General features: G+C 37.6%; 1 protein-coding gene across 7 annotated transcripts in view; it reads right to left on the reverse strand.

The window, feature by feature from the left end:
- Window positions 1-8,085: 8,085 nt before the first annotated feature.
- The window catches only part of TMEM19 (transmembrane protein 19), a 39,440-nt gene continuing 29,257 nt past the window's right edge, over window positions 8,086-18,268 (reverse strand). For all 7 annotated transcript variants that reach the window (XM_032221349.1, XM_032221351.1, XM_032221347.1 and 4 more), the window contains 4 exons: window positions 17,687-17,824; window positions 16,868-17,119; window positions 11,965-12,174; window positions 8,086-9,932 (listed from right to left, as the gene is read on the reverse strand). In XM_032221349.1, coding sequence (XP_032077240.1) covers window positions 9,769-9,932; window positions 11,965-12,174; window positions 16,868-17,119; window positions 17,687-17,824 — 764 coding nt within the window. In that variant the 3' untranslated portion in view covers window positions 8,086-9,768. The remainder of the gene's footprint in view (window positions 9,933-11,964; window positions 12,175-16,867; window positions 17,120-17,686; window positions 17,825-18,268) is intronic.

The raw sequence follows: 18,268 nt of genomic DNA on the forward strand, positions 1-18,268 counted from the left end.
GGAGGGCCTTCTCTGTGGCTGCTCCGACCCTCTGGAACGAACTCCCCGTGGAGATTCGTACCCTCACCACCCTCCAGGCCTTCCGCATAGCCCTTAAAACCTGGCTGTTCTGACAGGCCTGGGGCTAAAGACTCGCTGCCCCATTTCGAATGGTATGACTGTTGTGCTTTTTTAATTATGCATGGTTTTTATGTTTTTTGTAACTTTGTTTGTTTTTCCCCTCCCTTTGAGTTGTGAGCCGCCCTGAGTCCCTTTCAGGGAAAAGGGCGGCATACAAATAAATTAAAATGATAAAAAAATGACAAGGTAAATCTATTTCTGTGAAAAAAATCTGTTTCCCTAAAAGGAGATTTAGAGCTGCCTAAGCTTAGGCAGAAACCGTCTCCCATCTTGCACCAGAAATATAGTATGTTAGAATTTCTTATTGTCACATCTTTTAGCTATGAAATAAATTGGTTTTTTTTTTTAATAATGGAGAGTTGGTGCAAGCATAATGTTCAAAACAATGCTGCTTACTTCTAATGAGTTTGGGTGTATAAATATTTTTGACTAAAAATATTCAATCATTGCCATATATGCCTTCAAGCTGATGTCCTAAATTCAGGACAAAGAGGATGTATGCTGCAAAATGAATGGATTTTCAAATATTAATGTTTCTTATTTGGCTATAATGAGAATTCACATTTTGGATTTTCCATACTGCTAATTGGAGCATAAAGAAACCAATAGGTGGTGCTGTTCCCATTGGTAAATCATTATTGAACATTTTTCAGGTGGGCAAAAATGTAAGCCCTCCTCTGAAAATAAGCCCCTTGGACAACTCCCCCCTCTGGCCAGGCAGAGCGCCGCTCACTGACTTAGTGGTATCCCAAAGGCGCCAAGCCGCAGGAACCAGGGGGGAAAGGTGCTCACATTGCTTGGTGCCTTCAGGATACCGCTAGGTCGGTTAGTGGTGCTGTGCCCAGCTGTAGAGGGGGGATGCCAGACGGTTCCTCTTGCGAGCGGGCTCCCGAAGAGCTGGACACAGCCTTAGGGGTGAATGGCTATGTTGCGCTGTCGCAGCAGCACAACATAGCAGCCATGAGGTGACCACACTCATTGCCGCCACCCAGCAAACCTCCTTTCCAGCCGAGCACAGCACCATTCACTGACCTAGGGGTATCGCCAAGCTGCGTGAGCACCTGTTCGCTGCCTCCCAGCTCCTGCGGCTTGGTGCTTTTGGAATGCCAGTGAATGGTACTCTAGAATGGTGAGCTAACAAACCAACACCTACAGTAATCACCAATGTTAATGCTGCTACTCGTCTGCAGAATGTTTTTGAAGAAGTCCTTCCTCCAAACCCTCCTGCAGAAATTCCAGTACCTCCACCACTGAGGCCAATGTAGAATCTTTGACACCAGATACTAAATACCCTCTATGTTGCATTATAAATGCGGATGGTAGAAGGTTTTCTTGCTGCCTGAATGGTATTAATGACCTTATTAGATAATCTTTCAGATTTTAGCAGCTTCCGCTCAATTGCCAAACAGTCAAGCATAACTACTGGGGCTCTGGATGTTGCATGGGTCCCTGGCTGAGAAAAATCTTCTCTGGAGGAATGATCCATGGTCTGGCCACTGATAGGCTGACTAGATCAGCGAACCAAGGTTGCCTTGGCCAATGGGAAGCCACTAATAAAACTTCTGCCCTCTCCAATAGCATCCTTCCCACTACCGCCAGATCAGAGGCAGTGGGGGAAATGCGTAGGCCATGGGCATCTTAGAGCATCCACTCCTTCCGCTTCCAGGGGTGGAAACCTGGAGAAAAATCTTAGAAGGTGAGTGTTTTCTGGAGAGGCAAATAGATCGAGAACAGGATGATCGAATCTGTGAGACATTTCTGCGAAGAGTCTGGGATGCAAACACCACTCTGCATGGTCCTGCTCAACCAGTCCACTTGTACATTTCTCACCCCTGCTATATGTTCAGCCCTGATGGACAGCAGGTGAGTCTCCACCCACCGACATAATGTCTCTGCTTCCTTCATAAGAGTTTTTGACTGAGTCCCCTCTTGTCAATTTATGTGAGCCTTTGGGGCCACATTGTCTGTTAGAATCATTACAGGGCCCCCGGAGATCTGCTGATGAAATGCTCTGAGAGCTAAACATGTCGCCCTCAAGTCCAGTCAGTTTATACTGTGAGATACCTCTTGAGGAGTCCACTGACCCTGATCCAGCTGTACTCCCCAGCCAAACAGACTGACATCTGTCACAATGATCAACCTGTACATATCCCTGAACACACAACCTTTGTATTTGGCCCTGGACCCCCACCAATGAAGTGATCGTAATACTTTTGGTGGCACCCGCACTTTCACTGGAGACATACTCTGATGTGCTTTTTGGCAGCATGAATCACTGTAGTCTTGTATGGAACCTTGCCCAGGACACTAGGGAGATGCAAGATACTAGTTTTCCCAGCAGCTGAGACAGCAGCGCCAATGATACCACTCTTGTCTGCTAATGCCTTGATGCTGTCCTGTCGCTCCTGGGAAAGAAAGACATGTCCGGTGAGAGTGTCTATATCGCCCCTAAATGTAACAGTGTTGTAGATGGGACTAGATGACATTGCTTCAGATTTATGGAAAACCCATGGTCTCTTAAAACCTGAATAGTGGTCTGAAGGTCCTTTTCAGCCTGACTGTAAGACAAGGCCTGAATGAGTAAATCGTCATTGTATTCGGATGGGCAATGTCCGAAGATAGGCAGCCAGTGCTGCTAGTACTTTGGTGAAAGTCCTTGGGGGCCGACGCAAGTCTGAATGGAAGGGCTGCATATTGGAAATGTCTGTTGTTGTAACAAAATCTCAGATACTGTCTGTAATTTGGATGTATAGGGATATGGAGGTATGCCTCTGTCAGATCTATTGAGGTCAAAAGGTCCCCGTGCCAGATTCCCGCCAGAACAGATTGAAGGGAATGCATCTTGAACCTTCTGTAAACCAGATGCCTGTTGAGACCCCGCAAGTTTAGAATTGCCCTCCATCCCCCCCCGAAGCCTTCGGAATTACAAACAGCATTGAATAGAATCCCTGTCTCCACTGTTCCCGAGGAACCAGTTGTATGGCTCGAATTTGCAACAAATGTTCGATTTCCGCTTCCATAAGACCCCTTCTCTCTGGGTTTCTTGATATGGGACAGCGGAGAAAAAGCTTTGGAGGAGGGGAACAAAATTCCAGAGAAAGCCCTGATGTTACAATGTGCAATACCCAGACATCGGTTGTGATTTCCTTCCACCTTTCTAAGAAAAATGTAAGTCAGCCCCCTATCGACAGTGATGTTTCTGAGTCACTTTTGCCAGTGACATGGCTTGTTGTCCCCGCCACGGAAATCTGATCTTCTACCCTGTGTAGGTAATACATTCCTCTTGTCTTTTGTTTCAATAGGGAAAGGTGACAAAGACTCCCCCAAAAGTTGTCCCCCAAAAAAGGAAGCAGCCAACTTCCACTTATGCTTAGTGTCCATGCACCAATGACACAACCATATCATACGACGTGCCATAACATTAGCTGCCATAGCTCGAGCCGCAAACATAGCTGCATTCAACGACCCATCAGCGGTGAACTCAGCTACAGCCATGATCTTAGTGATGTCCTGGTAAGCACGTACGTCCTCTGCTGGAATCATACTCTGTAGATGTCAAAGCCAATGCAAATATGGTCTGATGAAAAATGAAGCTACGGTCGTGGCCCTAATAGTCCAAGAATCGGCCTGATGTGCTCTTTGAAGAGCCATTTCCTCCTTTCTGTTCTCTGCCTTCAAGGCATCCTCAGCGTCAGGTGGCAACACTGAAGTAGAAATCAAAATGGTCACCAGTGCATCTACCTTGGGCACCTGTCAAAAGATCAGAATCAACAGCATACAAAGAATTTTCAGAATTACTTGGCCTGGGAAGAGTGGCCGGAGTAGTCCACTGCCTTTTAATTACATCCATGAACATCCCAGGAATAGGGATAGTATCAGACACTGTTGTCTTCTCTGTGAAAAGGAAATCATCCTCTGTCACCGACCCCTGGCCAGACTCTTGCGCAACTGCATCCTTTCCTATACGTGCAGTCATCTTCACCTTGGATAGTACAGACTTAAAAAGAAATGAATTAAATAGGCCCTTAAAATTAGGCAAAACTTGCTGTTCACCTTCGCCTTCAGAAAACTCCCCCTCCCCAGGTTTTTCACCTTCCGATAAGGAAGATGGGCTCCTAGCAGAATCTCTAGGTGATAAAGTTCCAGCCCAAAGCTCTTGTTCATCTCTTGGATCCCCCTCTGGGTACTGAATTTCTGATTGTCCAACTATAGTATAGTAAGGATGTGAAGTCTGGCTTTGCTAAAATATAGCCATCTCCTGTCTAATTGCCTGAGACATCCATTTTCTAAAATAGGCAGGTATCTCCTGCTCCTCCACATCCGCTTGGCGGTTCCCCACCTCAGTAGTCTTGACATAGGGCTGTGCCACATAAAACCCCTCATGAGAGATAGAAGGCCATGCCTGCATACATAGGCCCAATCCATCTCTCTGCTCACTTGAAACCTCAGGTGGACCAATTTGTATATTGTCTGACAGGTCCGAGTTTGTCTACACCAACTGAAAACGAAGCAGTGTCTAATGACTTAGATTTAGTATGTTGTTCAGTAGCCTTAGCTATTGCCCTATCTAAGGCTTTTTGACTCTGATTTGCAGCCTTCTCAGCTCTAGATACTTTTTTTTGAACTCTGGCCTTTGTTTTAATTTTTGCTGCTGCAGCCAAACTGGCTGAGTGAGGCTTGGTAAGTCCTTTGACGAATGTCCTTCTGATGGCACTGGAGAAGAATCAATTTGGCCAGACGTGGAATTATTATTGCTTTCTGCCATGACAGTACTTGCACATCACTCTAATGACAGTAATTAAGTTAGTCAATAGTTGTGTCTGACTGGATCAGACTGTCTAAATAGCCGCTGCCAGCAGAATGGTAAATATCACACAGGGTAGACTGAAGTGGCCTGAATCCCTGTAATACAATAGTCATTCAACAGGGTAGGTAAAATGGCCAAATCCCCATATTTTATTTCACAGCTAAACTGATGTTTCTTCAATACAATGTAATAGCAGCTGGAGGCAATTAGATGGCCAACAGAGCATTGGAATAGCCGTTATAGGAAATTAAAAGTGGCCACTGCCTTAATTGAGCCTCTGAGAAAGATCTAATGAAGCATAGCACAGAAAATGGCCACCGCTGCAGCTGAGGCTCGAATTGACCGTTAACGGCTGCTGCAGCAGCTCACGGGAAAATCTAGTGGCGAAGTCAGACAGGTCTTCTTGCCTTGTATAATATTGAAGCCTCAGTTTTCCATCCCCTGCTGCTACAGTAAAAAGGCTCAGCTAACAGATGAATTGGTTAGCCGATCCCAACACCTCAGCCGATATTTTCACTTTAAAATTTGGCAATGATACAAGTGCACAGGGCAGCTGTCACTTTTGTTTCCTTACAACCTTAAAGCTGCCTTGCAATCGACTTGCAAAATTGAGTAGTGCGATTTCTGTCCAGCTACTAAAAGTCTTGTGAGGTAAATATTGCCGTTCAACGCATACAATCGCAATCGCTCTAAATTGGGCTAAGTAAGCCTTCAAACCGTGCCTACATTGTTCCTCACAGCAGCGAACCAATCCTCCTTCCAATTAAATTGATATTCAAAGTTTTTTAAAATAGTAATCCAACAATCTTCCAACCTGAGCTGAGAGCTCAAGGAAACCAGTCCTGCGAGCTGAGACTGAATTGAAAGACTGGGGACCGTTGGCAAGGAGGCGTGTCTTCAGAATTTCAATTCAGTCAACGAGCTAGCAGCCTAGAATAACCCCATCCTGGATTCTCCCGTCGATACCATGGAGAACTGGGATGTATAAGTTTGCCTATTATGGCATATTTCATCAGTGTTAAAAAAAAGTCTTAGGGTAACAGCTTATTTTTTTTTGTTTGCTCTTTTTATGAGAAATAGGGCTTCACAGTGTTTTGGATTTAGTCTCTTTCACTTGGAAATACTAAAATATTTTCATTAACTTAAAACGTGATTTGTTATTCAATGATAACATCTCTATGAAAATCATTAACTTTTTAAATTTTGAGGCAGAATTAAAGGCTCCGTAACTATGTTTATACTAGGTGTATATTAGCATTTCCACTCCTCCATATTCATATACGATTAATTTGTTTATTCAATGATGATACATATGAAGGAATATCAGCTACATTTGCTTGGTGAAAGATCTCAATTTTGATATATAGAAACAGTAGTAGTGGCTTCCTTTATAAGACATAGTATGCTTACTCCTGGACCAGAGGAAATTAATACTGACGTTACATCAATGGATCTAACAGAATGAGTTTAACACACAACTCTATTTCACTAACGTTGAAATGTATTTGTTAGATTTAACAGGACAATGCATTCATAAATGCTTTAGGAAAAGGGAAGAATCAATAATCATGAATAGTATTTTTTTTAAGGTTAAAAACATAAGATCTGGATCAGCCTAAAATACCTATATTTTCAGAATTCATTTCTAAGAGTGGCTAAAGACAAAATAGATTGCATGTTTGAATAGAAGCTACATTAAAGTAGTACCGCTACTCATTAGAATATCAGAGATACTAAGCTAGGATCCTTATTTCCAGGACTATATGTACATGGAACAGATTTCTTTCCCCCTTCCTTAATGCTACTACAGCTATTCTGCAAATGTAGCTTGATAATAGCAATAGCACTTAGACTTATACACCACTTCACCGTGCTTTTACAGTCCACTCTAAGCAGTTTAGAGTCATCTTACTGCCCCTAATAATCTGGCCTCATTTTACCGACCTCAGAAGGATGGAAGGTTGAATCAACCTTGAGTCTGGTGACATTCGAACTGCCAAATTGCAGACAGCCAGCAATCAGCAGAAGTAGCCTGCAGTACTGCACTCTAACCATTGTGCCAGATAATAAAGCACAGATGGTTGTGGATTGGCCCCTCCCAAGAGGTTTATAAGTGAGGCGTTGGGAGGGGACATTTGCAGGAAACAACCGTTCAAACTAGTATTGAAGAAATCTGTCTGTATTCTAGCCGTGTCATGTGGATTATCTGCGTTGCTTCATTTGAACTTTCTGGGTTGCTGCCAAGCTATTATCTTGAACGTAAGTTGCCTGGGCCTTCAGCCAAAGGATTTGTTATCACGTTAATTAAATAGTAGCAAACAGCCAAGCCTGTGTTCTGGTTTATTCACAGGCCAGGGGGGGTGGGTCAGAACAAATGTCCATATTAAAAAATGAGGGAAGTGGGTATCTTTGCAAATGGAAAGACAAAATCTGTTTCTGCTAGTCAAGTCAAGTGAAATCTTAAGCAAAATTATTTATTGTCGCAGTAGTTAGAATACAATATTGCAGGCAAACTCTGCCCACGGCCTGGAGTTTGATACTGAAAGGGCTCAATGACTTCCATCCTTCCGAGATTGGTAAAATGTAAATCCAGACTGTTGCAGGCAATACACTGGCTCTATAAACTGCCCAGAGTACTGTAAAGCATTATGAGGCAGTATAAGCGCTATTGCCAAATGCTATTTCTATCAATTTAACTAGAAAAGGATGTAAAAGTCATTGACAGTATATTAGTTAACAGGAATCCAAGTGAAGATAATTATACAAATGCACTGTTCCAAAAGCACTTCTTTTGGGGTTCAACTTGTTACATAAACCAGCCATTGTGTTTCCCAGTTGCAATGTATGGTTGTAAAAGGTGGACCATAAAGAAGTCTGAGCGCCAAAGAACTGATATTTTCAAATTATGATATTGGAGAAGACTTACAAGAGTCCCCTGGACTGCAAGGACATCAAATCAATCCTAATCCTAAAGGAAATGTTGAACTTGTTGATAAGTTGTAATGATTCTTGATAGCAAAAAGAGTTGCTACTTTTTAGAATTGATCCTAGCTAAGGTGTTAATTTTATAAAACAAAATTATATCAAAGTTGTATGATTTTTCTCAATGTAACATATCAGTGTTGTTTCTGTAATGATTAAACAAAACAGACTGAATGCCACTTTAAAGTCATTTTTATTTGAACATATTTATAAGAGCCTCATTTGGGACACATTTTCTACATGTATTTTCAAAAAAGTTGTCTACTGCTCTATTTATCATGGTGTATAAATACATCGAGGCTCAGAAAATATTTCAATTTACATTCTTCTCCTCAACTCATACAATCCTATTAAATATTATATTTTCCATTTTTCTTATTTATAATTTGTTCACAATGCTTCACTGATATCTATAACATTTTAACCAGATCTTCATCCAATCCAATCAATTTATTGGGTTGCATTAAGATTTTATTATTTATTTTGCCACTATCAACAAATACCCAAATTTTCAGATGCTTAAGAAAACAACATTAGTATCAACACTAGTTAGTGCTGTATTGACTTTATTATGCCATGTCTATATTACAGAAATCTGTATGTCAATTTTTGCAGAAATTCCCAGTGTCCTTTATTACATGTGCATATTGTGTTGTTTTAATCAATTTCTACAAATGGTTCTTCAAATTTGCTTTATGCACATTCCTTATTAATATGAATTCTTATCTACAGTTGTAACTGATAAGATAAACAACTGAAAACAGTCAATTTCTACAAACAATATTAAAAACTGTAGGTATAGCCTCTTTGAAGCATCCACCAACTTCTTACCTTTTTTCCTTTAAGATTAGTGTAAAATTAAACATTCTAGTATCTGATTTATATAAAATGACAAATATAAGTCTATGGAAAATGAATCTACTTGCAAACAAACCTGACAAATTTTTCATTGCATTTCTAATATAATTTGCCAATAGATTTTTTTAAAATTATACAAAAAAAATAAAAAGTAATTTATCAGTAAGAGTTGCTTTCAGTTTAATTGAATTTCACTTTTGGCCCAATCTTTATGAAGAAATAAACCTATTTATACAGATATCAGTGGTAAGATATTACAATTTAAAATGCAAGATCCATTTCAAAGATCAAACAAATTTTGAACAAATATAAGTATTTGTTCCATATGCCAGGATAAAACTATAGCTAGTAATTACAGACAGTGCCCAAAACGTACATTCTTGTTTTTTAAACATAATATTTTAAACCCAATAAATTAAATTTTAAACTTTAAGCACCAATAGGTTAGTATTAGCTTTCATACCATATAAATTTAAAAAAAATATTTGAACAGCAAAAAGCAAAGTTGTGATTGTATTGAATGTTGTACCTAGACTGGTCAATTCACTAGCTATAGTACAATAGGTCCCCACAAAAAATAGATTTCAAAATAATATAGAAAGTTTAGCATTTAGTTTAGTCACTAGACCAAGATCCTTTACTTGTTCAGGTGCTGTAGTGGCATTCTATCCACTTGTTATTTTAGTCTTCCCAGTTCCCATTTGCCTAATAGATTATGGAGAATGAAGTGCAATCAAATATTCTATCAAGTAAATAACTCAAGTGATAACTATAGTCTATTACATAAGAAGCAATATTAAATCAGGACTCCTCCTCTTCCTGTCTGTCTTAGCTACCTAAAACTGCTGCAGGAAGTATCACTTTAATAACCTAGTGATTCCTCATGCTTTCAGAACAGTTGCAGGAATGTATTCCAGTCCAGAATTATAAAGACTTTTGGCAGAGAATCCTTTAGGTCACAGCTTGTTTGAAGAAAAAAAAATGCAAATGGAGACATGTCTTCATCCTCTTGGCCAAAATCCCCATGCTATTCCTGGCAATAACAAAGCAATTACTACAGAGGAGAAGAGATTCACTGCATTGTTATCCAGGATTGGTTTACCAGAAATGTGTGTTGCATTTTCTGTCTGATGGTTGACAACCATTCCAGTTCGTTTATCAAAACCTGAAGAAGCAGTAAGACCAGCATGTTAACCAAATGGAGAAAACAGTCTTCAACAATATAATATGGCATCAACTATATGTTCCAATGACCACAAATTAAAAACATTGTAAAGGTCTTAATTTTACTTTTATTGAAAACAATATTTCAACACTCAAAATGCTTGTTTAAAAAGCTCTTACATAAAATGGTATTTCTTATTTTTCATCAGGAATCAATCATTACGAAGAATTTAAGGCTAGAATATTTATTGGTCATCAACCCCAATATCCTAAAACCAGCCGTGAGATTAATATTCTACAGTAGCACTATAACCCACAATAGCAAGTGAACAAAATTCAGCCACTTTTCTAGCGTTCATATGTGACTTGCCTGGTAAAAGAATAAGGTCTTCTAAATACACCAATTATTAAGATCAAAACTAAGACCTGTGCCTGACTGAGTAGAAAGGACAATAGTGGAAGATTTGTTGTTATTAGTTGCGAAGTCATATCCGACCCATTGCGATCCCACGGACAACGTTCCTCCTGGCCTTCCAGTCCTCTACCATCCTCTGGAGTCCATTTAAGCTCACGCCTACTGCTTCAGTGACTTCATCCAGCCACCTCATTCTCTGTCATCCCATTCTTCTTCTGCCCTCAATCGTTACCAGCATTAGGCTCTTCTCCAGTGAGTCCTTCTTCCTTCTCATTAGGTGGCCAAAGTATTTGAGTTTCATCTTCAGGATCTGGCCTTCTAAAGAGCAGTCAGGATTGATCTACTTTAGGACTGACCAGTTTGATCATCTTGCATTGGTGCTCAGCCTTTCTTATGGTCCAACTTTCACAGTCATACATTGCAACTGGGGAAACCATAGCCTTGACTATATGCACTTTTGTTGGCAAGGTAATGTCTCTGCTTTTTAGTATGCTGTCTAGATTTGCCATAGCTTTCGTCCCCAAGAGCAAGCGGTTTTTAATTTCTTGGCTGCAGTCCCCATCTGCAGTGGTCTTGGAGCCCAGAAAAATAAAATCTGTCACTACCTCCATTTCTTCCCCACCTATTTGCCAGGAATTGAGAGGGCAACTAATTTAACTTTCCTAAGAGACACATACGTTATTGAAGAAACATGCCATTAAATCACTCTTCTATTAATTGTGAATTTTGAAGAGTTTCCCAGGTAAGAGTTTATTTCATTTTGAGATTGCTATTGACAAATTGTGAGATTTATTGCTAGTGGAAGATGGAACATTAACCATCAGAGCAACAAATGATTGAAAAAAATGTATCTGAGGATGAGGTTGCAGACACCATAAAAAAGTCAAGTGTACGCTGTAATCCTATATATACTTTTTTCAAAAGCAGCTTGTAATGTTCCATCAACTTTTGATCTCAATCTATTCCACTTCAGACAGGGAAAATGTTCTTTTTTAGATTAAACAATATCTAAACATGAAGGGAATAAATATGTTCTTGTGTAATTGTTAAATTTCTGTTGGTTAGCCAAGGGATTTATAAACCTCAATTTCCTGTTATCTGAATGTTGCAGGTAGCAGGGCTGCACAGAGCTTTGGATCTGACTGCAATTAGAAACTTTGAAGTGCATGAAAGTGCTCATGGACAGTGCAAGTCTTAAGGCAACATCTATGCAAATCCAAGAAAAGCCATTGATTCATGAAAGAGTTGCAGACAAATGCTTTGTTTCCATTCTCACTAGAATATTTTTTAATAATTTAGATTTAGGTAGAATATCAACTTCCACTCCCCCAAATGCTGATAGAATCTAACTCTAATAACTTCCAGCTAAGTTGTTTACCTTCAGTATAACGCTTGTTGTGTCTTAAGAATTTTTCAGCATTAGTCTTTATTATTTGATGCTAAATGGAATATACTGTGTATGATGAAATAGCAATATCAACTAGTATTTCTAATTTATTTAATGTAAAACAAAAATATTTAAGATAACATTTTAAGATATGATTATCAATTCTACATGTTCTAAATGGTAAGATTACATTACTTTTCTACCAATCTAAAAATTTATTTAGAAACTTACCACTGTACTGCATTGTTGCTCCTAAGTAGGAATCAATGATAGAGCCCAGTAAACCAGCAGAACCACCAAACACAATAATTGGCCATTGTGGAGCAGATATATCCAAATCATTCACAAAAATCAACTGGGAAATGAAGTAAGCCATGCCAACGAATGTGCCTCCAAGCACACTTGAAATTAAACCCACTAAAGTAATACCTCCATTAGTACCTAAAATAAAATGTTCCAAAATTAGCATTCTAAATGTTTAAAATTTGCATTACATACACCATAATATAATTTTGCACCTGACATATTGCACATATTTGGACAATATCATCTTATTTTAAATGAAATAACATTGACAATATCCATCTTTGTTCTTTTTGCAGCACACAAAACTACTAAGACAAAAAGGAGAATCCCAGGAACCCTTAATCCATTTTAAACTAACCTCAGCAATACCAGGTGCTACCACTAATGCAGCATTTTAGCTGAATCCACTTAATTAAAAAAAAACTCTGAACAAACCTCAACTTTTCTCTTCCCAGAAATGCACTATTAATACTGATACCAACTATACCCATAAGTCGACTTCAAACAACATTCCAATCAGCGTTCATTTCAGTGACCAGATTATCACATTGTATTAAACTGAGACTTGTTTTAAATAATAATGTCCTGCTTAATACATGATACAAATTCAGGACCCAAACAACTGCATTATACTTGTAGCAAGTGATAATATTGTTATAGTTGAACTGACAAAAATTGTGTTATATCAATATTTTATATTGATATAACACATATATATGTGTATGAAAAACAGCCCAGGTTCGAATCCCAGTAAGGGTATGGCTAGCTGATGAGAGCTAAATAGCTTGAAATAGATCTATACTAGTCTCCCTTTATTTATTTATTTATCAGCACAAATGCAACACACACACACGTCTATGTGTGTTGTGTGTATGTGTTTGCTCAAACCCATGTTTTCCAAGGTGATTTACAATATCACAAGAACAGATTAATACACAGTGCATAATAACATAAAAGCAACAGAGTACTGAAAATTTATTTGCAGCAAGTTGCAAGAAAAAAAGGCCTTTGTCTGGCATTGTAAATACAGTAAAATTAATGCCTGGCATATTTCAATCAGAAAGCACATGAGAAAGCTATGTGTAAAAATGCCTTCCCTGAGAGAAAGTTCACAATGGGAAGACACTGGTAATCCTTGACTTGTGACCAAATTGAACCCAGAATGTAAGTTGTAAGTTGTTGTGATTGTAAGTTAAGTCACTATGTGAACAGACTTGATTTTATTACTAGTTTTTTATTACAGTTGTTAAGCAAGTCACTGTAGTTGTTAAGCAAATCACATGGTCATGAGTCCAAATCCAGGTTCTCCAATGGTTTCAGCCATAGAAAAACATTTTTTTCTATTTAAGGGCTACTTGGCTATTACACCCCCTCACCAAATTAATATATTAATCACAGATTTATTATAATTGCAAACATCTGTAATAGAATGCATTAGTCTCAAGAAAGGAGAAGAGAGATGCTGCCTAGGAAAAATCAGACAAGACGGGCAGGAGCCGGCAATCACTTAAGTGTCATAGAAGAAACTGAGAAAGGGCCTGCCTGGTTTTTTTTTAAAGTTTTTAATTGAACACAAATTAAAACATTGGACAAAGTGTAACCATCCTGGCAAAATCTTTGCCATACATATTAAAATATAAAGTTATACATTATAACCACCATACTTATTTACATTTTGTCTATTCAGTATTTACAAGTATAAAAATATGTTATTTTCCTGTTTTTCCAGTTTTGGGTAAAGACCATTCTTGCTGCCGTAATAATATGTATTGTTAAGTAAATTATCCCCTTGTTATATTTATTGTTTATGATTTCCAACAGAAATAGTTCTGGTGTGAATTAGATTTCCTCTTTGGTTATCTCTATCAGGTTGGTGGGAAGTTTTTAATTTTAGACTTCCAAGAGTCTGTTAATGTGGCCTTACAATAAAGTAGCTCATATAATTCTATATAATTCTATATATATATATATATATATATATATATATATATATATATATATATATATATATATATATATATATATATATATATATTATTCTCTTACATACCATTTTAAGTATACATTCACATAATGGTTATTCTTCTTTACATTTATCATTCTTATACATTTATTATTTCATTTAATAGGTTATAATATATAGTTTGGGTTGCTTTATTTACTATCCCTTCCGCCTGTTGTAACACTGTTATTTTCCCTTTCTTTTCTCCCTCCCTCCCTTCTCTACTTTCTTCCTTATTCCTCTCCTTCCCCTTACTTCTTCCCTTACCTTTCTCCTACTCCTACTCTTCCTCTTCCCCTTCCTACCCTCTCTCCTTCTCTTCCTCTCCCTTCCATCTGCCTCTCCTTACCTCTTTCTTCTTTCCCCTGTCTTCCTCTCATTCTCTCCTCCTCTCTCCCTTGCTTTTGCTATTGTTGTAGGTCAGTGTTTCCCAAAGTGTGGTACGCGTACCCCCAGGGGTACGGGAAGAGTTTGGTGGGGGTACGCGTTGCACCGGAGTTTGGTGGGGATCACGTGGGAATATCCACTGCACCGTGCTTAGCTGCGCCCACAGAACAAGGAAAGAAATAGGTGCGTATCGCAGTTTTTACATGGGAACTGGGGCCATCGTACATCGTATCACAACTCATTATGGCAGGAACTTCTGCGCATCCTTCACGCAGCTCGGGTTCGGCCATTTTTAAACTGCGGGAACATTAACAGTTTACGTTGAGCCGTGGAGCTGTTTAAACGCCGGAGAATTGCAGTGTTATCTAACGGTTTTGCGTATGTACCAAAAAAATAAAAAATAAATATATTTTGATTTTTATTAAAGCATATGTTTTTATGAGGGGTACTCAGCATTACGAAAATTATAGAAGGGGTACACATATGTCAAAAGTTTGGGAAACACTGTTGTAGGTGTCTCTTTCAAATCTCAGTTTATGTTTCCTAGGGATAGTATTTTCGCAGACCCAAATATAATTTGGTATCATTTCTTATTTCCTTACCATCGCTAATCTATCCTAACTATGTTTCCCCCCTTTTATATCTTGCTATTGAATATATACTTATATTCATAATAATATATACTCTAGCCAATCATAAAATCTTCCCATGTCTTGAAGTACTGATTCCTCTTTATCCTTTATTTTCATTGTCAACCTATTCATCTCTGCACAATCTAATATCTTTTTTATTATCTCTTCATCTGTTGGTAGCTTATTTAGTTTCCAATTTTGGGCAAATACGATTCTTGCTGCTGTAGTTGATGTATAATCAAATAGGTATCCTCTTTCTTAAATTTCTCTGGGATAATATAAAAATATATCTGGTCTAAGTTCTATTTCTTGTTGTAACATTTTCTTTAACCATACTTTTATCTTAGTCCAATATAGGAACCTATTGCTTGTTGATGCTTCCAACATTTCACTGATTTATCTCTAAACATCTTTGCTAATTTTTCCGGTGACATGTGCCATCTATAAAACATTTTGTGTAAGTTTTTTTTTTTGTAAGCTGTTGACATGGTTAATTTATAGTTCCTTTCTCATAGTTGTTGCCACTTTTCTAACTCAATTGTGTGACCAAAATTCCTTGCCCAAGTTATCATTGTATCATTAATCTCTTCTTCTTCTAACCTAGTTCTTAGTAGGTAGCTATATAGTTTCTTAATTATTTTTTATTCTGTTGCCATAAGTATTTTATCCAACTCCAAACTTCCTAAGTTAAAACTATATTCCCTTTTATCTTTTTCATATCTTGATTGTATTTGCAATTGTGAAAAACATCCTATATCAATCACTTGTTTTTCTAATTCTTGTTTTTGTTTTAGTTGACCCCCTTTCTGTTAAAATATCTTTGTATCTAATGATATTTTTCATACTACTAATATTTGGATGTGTCGATGCTTCCATTGTTGAAAGCCACATTGGTATTTTTAAATAGTGTTTTCCTTTCACTCTTTTCCATATTGTTAACAATCCATTCCTTACATAATGTCTTTGAAAATAGCCATGTGCCTTACTTTTACCATACCACAAAAAAGCACACCAACCTAGTGGCAAATCATGACTTTCCAATGTCAATAATCTTGTATTACTCAGTAAGATCCATTCTTTCATCCATGCTAATCCCACTGCTTGATAATATAGTTCCCAGTTTGGTAATCCAAATCCACCTCGAACTCTTGGATCTTGCAACATTTTTATATTAATTCTTGCTCCCCCCCCCCGGTCATATACATTTCCCCACTATTTTAGTGATACTTTCAAAATCTTTTTTCTTTAATTTTATCGCTATTGTTTGGAATAGGTATAGCAGTCTTGGTAGTATGTTCATCTTTATTACTGCTATTCTTCCCATCAATGATAACTGTAAGTTTTTCCATCTTTCTAGATCTATTTCTATTTGTTTTCTCACCTTGTAATAGTTATAATAGCTCATCTAATTCTGTTTCCTATCTGGTTTACCTGGAAGGACTGACAACATGTAATTTTCAGAGATATTTTGGACAATTGTATTATTGCATCAAGGATTCAAATATATGGTAACTGGGGAAAAAAGGCAAAGGTCCAAATCTTTCAGGCCAGATTCAAGGCTGTGTCCAGTGATTAAGTTTACACATCATGCTAAATCATGAGGGTTTACTTGATTCTGGCTTTCTGCACAATGAGACTCTACTCACTATGATCTATAAATCATGGTTTATAGTTCAATATGTAGGAATTTAGACAATTATGGTTTATATAATAAACTACGGTTGCTAAAACAATGTTTAACATTAATTAAACCAAAACCACAGAAAAAATGTCATTCAGCTGAGATAATTTTGAAATTCAAGCTCACCTATAGGAACTTTTTTCCAGGTTGTTATTAGCCGAGGTTCATGACCCATGACAGTGCCAATTTCTGAAGCCCAGGTGTCCCCAGCACAGCAGGACAAAGCACCCAGTAATGATAGACACATCCAAGATGCTGTATATTGTTTAGAGAAATCTACTGGAATTTCACCTGGTCCATTTTCAATCATATATAGCAGAGCCAATTCTGCAGGTACACCACCATTGCAAAATACTTGCACCCAATTTCTTTGTCCACCTGTATACAAATAGAGAAGCTATAAGCTGTTAAGAGGAAACAAACATTTAGTAGCCTGAAGAGTACACACTTAAGAGAAAAATTGAATAATACTATGCTTATTTCAAATCACTAGTGTTTTCAATTTTAACTCAAAGCAAACATTACAGTTATGTTGTTTACATGCATTTCAGGTGATTCATTAGAAAGATGTCAAGAAATATTTATTTGGGATTTAGCCTATACATGCAATCCAGTAGATGATGGTAATTAAATATATTTTTCTACCCATTGCACTTGGAACTTTCCAAAGACCACCAAAAATGGCCTCTAAAAGTGCTGGCTTACAAAAAAATCTCCATCATTTTTCACAAATGCTTTCTTATTCCAAACATATTCCTTTCTCTCAATAGAATCCTGTTCCCCAAGGAAATATTTCCAGGATCTTTGGACTGCTAAGGAAAGGGCAAAAGTGAAGTGGAGAAGGCCAGCTTCTTCCTACCCGGATCCAATCTAAGCATTACACCATTCCTTCCTTAAAAGCAGGGGAAATCATCATTATTAAAATTCTTAAAGCTAAAACCTTACCTTCTTTGTATTCTGAATCTATTTGTTTTTTTACTTCTCCTTTCCACTTGGTGAGTTTGGAAGAAGTAACGAAAAACATGAGCATGGAGGTAAAAAAGCTGTAATTTGCAACAGTGAGGATAAATCCAACAATTAAACCTGAAGGAAAAGTGACAGTTGGAGAAAGAATTACAATTTATATTTTGCAATCATTTTCTTCCAGAAATTTAATTATTTTACTTTGTATTTGGCATCAACCATTGATGCCAAATACATTGAAATAATAGTCCAACAATTTTATTGTTTTGTACAGACTGTGCAAGTTAAAGCAATCTTGCAGAAAGTTTCTGATATGGTATCTGAAAGTTTCTGAATCTGGTATGACTCATAAATTCCTTTTTTCTCAGTATTCCAAATTTTATTATAAATGCTTATGTTTATAGATTACAGATTTATATAAACAGTTTATAGATATAGATTCATATAAACTGTCATAAATACCATAACTAAATGAAATAACTCATATTCCCCACTCTTCCCATGTAACTTAAAACTGTGTAGGCCATCTTGAAGAGGCAGCATGGAATAATTAATATTGGTTTC

Source organism: Thamnophis elegans, chromosome 7, assembly GCF_009769535.1.
Source record: "Thamnophis elegans isolate rThaEle1 chromosome 7, rThaEle1.pri, whole genome shotgun sequence".
Taxonomy (NCBI): Eukaryota; Metazoa; Chordata; class Lepidosauria; order Squamata; family Colubridae; genus Thamnophis; species Thamnophis elegans.